Below are 5114 nucleotides of genomic sequence, written 5' to 3' on the forward strand. Positions count from 1 at the left end.
TTTAACAATGGTCCAATGCTCCATCAAGAGAAATGAGACGATTCAGTCGAAAAGAGATCACTTTTTAATCTTCTTGTTTGGGCCAAGCTTCATCGCCTCTGCAACAACCTTGATGTCTGGGAGAGGCAAAGGAACAAAAGGCATCGGTCAAGGGGGGACAAGGCGCCATTGCTTCATATTGCGGGACTCAATCCAAGGCATCTCGAAGAATTCTATCCGCCGTTTGGCCCGTCGCGCTGGTGTTATTCGCATGTCTGGACTGGTGTTCGACCACACTCGAGCTGTGCTTAAAGTGTTCGTGACAAATCTGTTGCGGGATGCGGTTGTCTACACCCAACACGCCAACCGGAAGACGATCAGCACCATGGACGTCATTTACGCTCTGAAGCGTCAAGGCCGTCTTCTCTATGGAATCGAGCACTGATCACCTAGGTTGTTGTGGCTACGAAATTCAAGCAAGATTATTGTTTCAACTTGTTGCTTTCTCTCACTATCAGCACATTGTAATGTACTGTTATTGCTCTGTCTGGTCTCGATAGCTGTGACAGTTGGTCTTCGAACTACGAATCTCCCCGGGACCCGGGCCCGGGTAGGCAGTGCCACTCTTGAAGTTATCAATCGAACCGGTATGAGATCGGTTTGCTGTGGGTTCTTGAACTCCATTTCGTTTCCTTTTGGCCTCATGCTGGGCCTCCGACTTGCGCTCCTGCGCTCTGGGCGGCGCCCACCACTCGCGTCTCGAGGGTTCCTTCCCTTTGCTAACGATATCAGACCAGCTACAGCTTCTAGGGGCTTTGCGACTCACACATCTGGCCAAAAGACGCCATCGAAGTGGCCCAAATGGCTACTGATCGTTGCTGCCAGCTTGTACCTGGTACCAAACGCACTAGAACCGACCAACTCATGCATCTCCATGCTGAAAATTCTGCTTGTTCTGGTATGTACAACATCTATAGTTTCGGGAGGCTCCAGAGAGAAAAGAGCAGAAGCGGCTGCTAGCACTGGGCTCCATGAACATCCAGAAGGTTTGATCACCCTTCAGTTGCGTATTATGAGGCTTTACGCCGATGCTATTAGAGTTTTTCTCTTTATCTACTGTAGGGGGACTTTGACCTAGCGACCAAGTACTACTCCGAGTCGTTCGAAGCAATTAAGGATGTCTTGTCACCGATTGCCACCATCCACCAGGCCTGCGAGTACGCGACTCGGTGGGAGATCTTGGACCGGCATGAGGCAGCACTGCCTTACTACCAGACGGCCATGAAGAGCCTTAAGGACGTGGAACCCATCAGCAACCGCTGTATCGAAGGTGTGAAGCTCATGGATCGCATGGCCCAGTGCTACCACCGCGTGTACGTCATGCTGCGATGTACGCTTAGTATACTTTTGTAGAATCTAACTGGCTCGTGCTAATGGATAGAGGACGACACGAAACGGCGGAGAAGCTATTCAAGAAGGCCATCCGTCTGTACGAAAAGTATCATGGCGAGTTTGCTGTATCAAACGCTTCCAACGCCAATGGCAGAGTGGCGGCGATACTGGAAGGAGAAATCGTCAACCTGCTTCTCCATTACGCTCAGCTGCTAGCGTCAATGAAGCGGGACAACGACATTGCAGACGTCCGCCAACGCTTCATTGATATTGTGCGTGATTCCCCGTTGTTACGGAGCTTGGAGATCACCCTACTGGAGAAATTCGACGACTGGATAGCGCTTCACGATATTCGTGAGAAGCGTCGTCGGGCGCGTGACGGAAAAGGTCATGACATGTAGGCAAACAGCTTCAGTCTTAACAGGAGCGTTGAAACGGAAGTATTTTTTACGATGGAGATTCAAAGACAGCCGGAAAACACGCCATTGAGGTTTATCCGACCGGCAACTCTCACTCTCGTCCGACTCCGACAACAGATGCACTGCCCTGACAATGCTGCAATGTTCAGATGACCAAGACGAGGACTTCATCGCGCTGTAGATGGTGAGAGAAGAATGAACGCTCATATTTTCAACGCTTACATGTATCGCGTGCCTACATGCTGTGCCCGTCATAGTCACGCTCACGACGATGCTCCTTTTGAATGGCGTTAAGCGCCACCAAGTCGTCGAATTTGTCCAATACGGTGGTCTCTAAGCTCCGTATCGCCATGGAGTCACACACAATTTGGGTCACGCGCTGGCGCATGTCCACAACCTCGTTGTCTCGCTTCATTGACGCTAGTAGTTGAACGTAACCGAGAAGCACGGGAATGCTTGCCCCATCCAGCTTCGCCACCACGCGGTCATTGAGGACAGAAGAGCTCGACTCAGAGAACTCCCCTCGGTACTTTTCGTACAGGCGGATTGCCTTCTTGAGCATCTTGTCCGCTGTTTCGTGTCGCCCTCTACCCGTAAGACGCGACCATTTGGAGTCTACAAAAAATACCATGAAGTACATGATAGGGTCTGGACGTACATTTGGTGGTACCAGTGCGTCGTGCGGCCCATAATATTCAAGCCTTCGACATAGCGGTCGCTTATGGGGTTCACGCCTATGAGACTCTTCATGGCAGCCTGGTAGTATGGTAGTGCGGCCTCGTATCGCTTCAACTCCTCGCACAGAGCCGCGAAGTTGCCCGCTGCGGATGTTTTTTTTTCGGTGACAGGACCTTCGCGTTGGCTTCGGACGACTTGAGTAGTACTTGATCGCCACGTCAAAATCTCCCTGTAACGTAAAAAAGAAAAAGCATCAGCGCAGCGTCAAGACTCGAAGCAGTTGAGGAGTACACAAACCTTCTTGACGTTCTCAGTGGCTAATGTCGATAGTGAGCCTTCTTGCTCTCTGGAGTCTCCTGAAGCTTGAATTTTCGCGCACACAAGAATAAGCAGAGTATTGAGTATGGAGATGCAAAAGTTACCAAGTTTTATTGCGTTAATACCAGATACGAGCCGACAGCTACGGTGATTCGTAGCCGTTTGGGCCACTTGGATGGTGTCTTTTGGTTGGACACACCACTCGCAAAGCCCCTAGAAGCTGTAGCTGTTCCCAAATGGACGATAGAGGATTTCTCTTGAAATGCGAGTGGAGGGTGCCTACGAGGGTAACGCTACTGCGCTACCCAGCATGACGCTGGAGGTACATGTATCAAAATGGACAAGCTTTGGAGGGTCTCACAAATCGATTACAAAACCGGTCTCAAACTGGTATGGCAGGTACAGTGGTGCACCCCGATTTCGCGGAGGTGGACTATATAGGATTTGCAAATCATTAGGTTTTTGATTAGAAATACCGAGAATATTTAACAAAAGTGGCATTGTATCCGGAAGTTTATCAAAGGCTCGAGGGCGCGAAAACGGGTGCAGTACTGTAGTTGTCTTCGTCGACAAATTACCGGTATCAATTGCGACGTGAGAAAGAGATACATTTTGCTTTCACCCTCGTGAACAGGATGCTCGCGAAGCTGGCGGTGCGACGCGGACTCGTGCTTCCCCGGAGGCTGCAGACACCCCCGCCATTAGCCGCACCACGTGTACTGACGACTTCTCTGATTCGAGCGTTATCCAATGCTAGCAGTGGCAGACCGGATGGGTTTTACGTGAGCAAGAAGGCTGTAAAGATGACGTTGGCACTGGGTGCGGCACTCACGGGCGGGATCTTGTATCTGGTATGGCATATCGAGTAGTCTATCCAATATATTGAAGTAGTTAATCGTAGTATTTGCGATGAAGGAGCGTGAGAACGCTGATCGTAAGAAGATCAGGTTCCTACTGGAGCTCAGCCAGTTGAGTCTGGAGAAGGGAGAAATCGAGCAGTCCATGAGGGAGCGAAAGGAGGCCTACAATCTACTGAAGAAGAAGTTTCCGCACGGTACGTTGGCTGTTTACTTGCTGTTCCTTGCCATTGGTATAACTGTGACTCCGATACCAGACAAGAGCGTGGTTGCAATGGCCATGATGATCGGTGCCTCGTACGAGAAGACGGAGCAGTTTGAGGAAGCGATACCTTTCTACAGTGACGCTCTTGAGAATATCACGCTAGAAACGCGCATGGTTCAATGCGAGGACCTGCGGGTTGTGCTGCTGGATCGACTTGGACAATGCTACAAGCAAACGTATGTGGAGTGCGCTGCCGCGTTGTATTCTCTTCACTTCACTGTTCTAACCGTCTCTTGTGGATGTTGCAGGGGAGACCCCGTGGCTGCGGAGAAGCACTTTAAACAGGCCATTGAGGCTTACGACCAGTTGAAGGGCAAACTCGCACTCTCATCTGACTCCGACCTCGAAGCGAGCATTCTCTCCAAACTTGACGAAGATATCCTCAACGTGTTTCTGCACTACACCGTGCTTCTGACAGTTTTGCGACGTCCAGACGATGCTACTCAAACGCGTCGACGCTTAGCCACGATAGCACGTGGATCACCACAGCTACGCGGCCAAGTGGCGAGAATCAACCGCCAAGTCGATGACTACATTGCGTTGGAGAAGATTCGAGAAGAACGGAAGCTCGTGGAGACGAAAGTGGACGAAGAGAGCGATTTTGTTTAAACTCAAAAGGCCAACGGCAACGTGAAGAGCAACAATCTAACAACAAGACTTTCTAAAACTTTACTAAAGAATTCTCTTGACTATCTTCTTTCGACAGTACTAACGCGACGCCAACAGGTCGGAGCTGGACGATGAGTGGCTAGTAACAGACCGAACAATGCCGTTTCTGCGTGTGTTCTCGTGGATCTGAGCGGCAGCAATGTCCACGGCGCTCGACGTCGACGCGTCCGCCAGACATGCCGAACAGAAAGTGATTTTCTTCTCCGACAGCGCCAAATCTGCCGTCACGATACTAATTTTCTTCTTGATCTTGCAGCTACTGCATACGACACGGAAGCAGCTCTTGCAGGTACTGGCGCTCTTGCCGAGTTTCCACCCAGTCGCGGTCTTGGAGCACGTCACACAGGACGTACCCGGGTTCGGAGCACCGTGTAGTCGCGCTTCAGCGTGAGCCTTCTCCATCTTCCACGTGAGTTTCCGCATCTGACCACAGTGCACGTACCGCAGAGGAGACAGGAAGGCCTCCGTCATAACCGGCACTGCTAACATGCGGATCATGTCACCGGCAGGATCCATGAGACCGGTCTTGCACACGTC

At 50.9% G+C, this 5114-nt stretch overlaps 5 protein-coding genes across 9 annotated transcripts; 3 read left to right on the forward strand and 2 right to left on the reverse strand.

Moving 5' to 3' along the window:
- Positions 1 to 72: 72 nt before the first annotated feature.
- Positions 73 to 473, forward strand: PPTG_18500 (hypothetical protein). The gene has a single exon (XM_008916739.1). The coding sequence runs from the start codon at positions 113 to 115 to the stop codon at positions 422 to 424; it is 312 nt and encodes a 103-aa protein (XP_008914987.1). The 5' UTR covers positions 73 to 112; the 3' UTR covers positions 425 to 473.
- Positions 474 to 643: 170 nt separating this feature from the next.
- PPTG_18501 (hypothetical protein) lies at positions 644 to 2815 on the forward strand. The gene is made up of 4 exons (XM_008916740.1): positions 644 to 874; positions 957 to 1025; positions 1102 to 1352; positions 1421 to 2815. Exons 1-4 carry the CDS (start codon positions 683 to 685, stop codon positions 1770 to 1772), a joined length of 864 nt encoding a protein of 287 aa, XP_008914988.1. The 5' UTR covers positions 644 to 682; the 3' UTR covers positions 1773 to 2815.
- PPTG_18502 (hypothetical protein) lies at positions 1974 to 3011 on the reverse strand. 3 transcript variants are annotated; one of them, XM_008916741.1, is made up of 4 exons: positions 2912 to 3011; positions 2766 to 2830; positions 2449 to 2697; positions 1974 to 2377 (listed from the first exon to the last, which is right to left on the reverse strand). In XM_008916741.1, exons 3-4 carry the CDS (start codon positions 2538 to 2540, stop codon positions 2026 to 2028), a joined length of 444 nt encoding a protein of 147 aa, XP_008914989.1. In that variant the 5' UTR covers positions 2541 to 2697; positions 2766 to 2830; positions 2912 to 3011; the 3' UTR covers positions 1974 to 2025. The 3 variants fall into 3 exon arrangements, with proteins under 3 accessions (XP_008914989.1, XP_008914990.1, XP_008914991.1); XM_008916742.1 differs by having other exon boundaries at positions 1974 to 2697; XM_008916743.1 differs by lacking the exon at positions 2912 to 3011 and having other exon boundaries at positions 1974 to 2697; positions 2766 to 2857.
- Positions 3012 to 3326: 315 nt separating this feature from the next.
- On the forward strand, positions 3327 to 4669 carry PPTG_18503 (hypothetical protein). Of its 3 annotated transcripts, XM_008916745.1 has the most exons (4): positions 3327 to 3637; positions 3702 to 3840; positions 3901 to 4084; positions 4157 to 4669. In XM_008916745.1, the coding sequence occupies exons 1-4, from the start codon at positions 3422 to 3424 to the stop codon at positions 4515 to 4517; spliced, it is 900 nt and encodes a 299-aa protein (XP_008914993.1). In that variant the 5' UTR covers positions 3327 to 3421; the 3' UTR covers positions 4518 to 4669. The 3 variants fall into 3 exon arrangements, with proteins under 3 accessions (XP_008914993.1, XP_008914994.1, XP_008914992.1); XM_008916746.1 differs by having other exon boundaries at positions 3327 to 3840; XM_008916744.1 differs by having other exon boundaries at positions 3702 to 4084.
- On the reverse strand, positions 4617 to 5093 carry PPTG_18504 (hypothetical protein; the record flags this gene model as incomplete). Its single annotated transcript, XM_008916747.1, has 1 exon — positions 4617 to 5093. The coding sequence occupies one exon, from the start codon at positions 5091 to 5093 to the stop codon at positions 4617 to 4619; it is 477 nt and encodes a 158-aa protein (XP_008914995.1).
- Between the last annotated feature and the right edge of the window lie 21 nt (positions 5094 to 5114).

The sequence above is a fragment of the Phytophthora parasitica genome, assembly GCF_000247585.1.
Source record: "Phytophthora parasitica INRA-310 unplaced genomic scaffold supercont2.88, whole genome shotgun sequence".
Lineage (NCBI taxonomy): Eukaryota > Oomycota > Peronosporomycetes > Peronosporales > Peronosporaceae > Phytophthora > Phytophthora nicotianae.

Bases quoted from the DNA above. Each gene is read 5' to 3' on its own strand.
- PPTG_18500 (XM_008916739.1), top strand. From the start codon at position 113: ATGTCTGGGAGAGGCAAAGGAACAAAAGGCATCGGTCAAGGGGGGACA.
- PPTG_18501 (XM_008916740.1), top strand. From the start codon at position 683: ATGCTGGGCCTCCGACTTGCGCTCCTGCGCTCTGGGCGGCGCCCACCA. The intron at 1,026-1,101 runs GTTTGATCACCC...TATCTACTGTAG, and splicing joins GCTCCATGAACATCCAGAAG to GGGGACTTTGACCTAGCGAC. The intron at 1,353-1,420 runs GTACGTCATGCT...GCTAATGGATAG, and splicing joins GCCCAGTGCTACCACCGCGT to AGGACGACACGAAACGGCGG.
- PPTG_18502 (XM_008916741.1), bottom strand. From the start codon at position 2,540: ATGAAGAGTCTCATAGGCGTGAACCCCATAAGCGACCGCTATGTCGAA. The intron at 2,378-2,448 runs GTACGTCCAGAC...TCTTACGGGTAG, and splicing joins ACGCACTGGTACCACCAAAT to AGGGCGACACGAAACAGCGG.
- PPTG_18503 (XM_008916744.1), top strand. From the start codon at position 3,422: ATGCTCGCGAAGCTGGCGGTGCGACGCGGACTCGTGCTTCCCCGGAGG. The intron at 3,638-3,701 runs GTATGGCATATC...TTTGCGATGAAG, and splicing joins CGGGCGGGATCTTGTATCTG to GAGCGTGAGAACGCTGATCG. The intron at 4,085-4,156 runs GTATGTGGAGTG...TGGATGTTGCAG, and splicing joins GGACAATGCTACAAGCAAAC to GGGAGACCCCGTGGCTGCGG.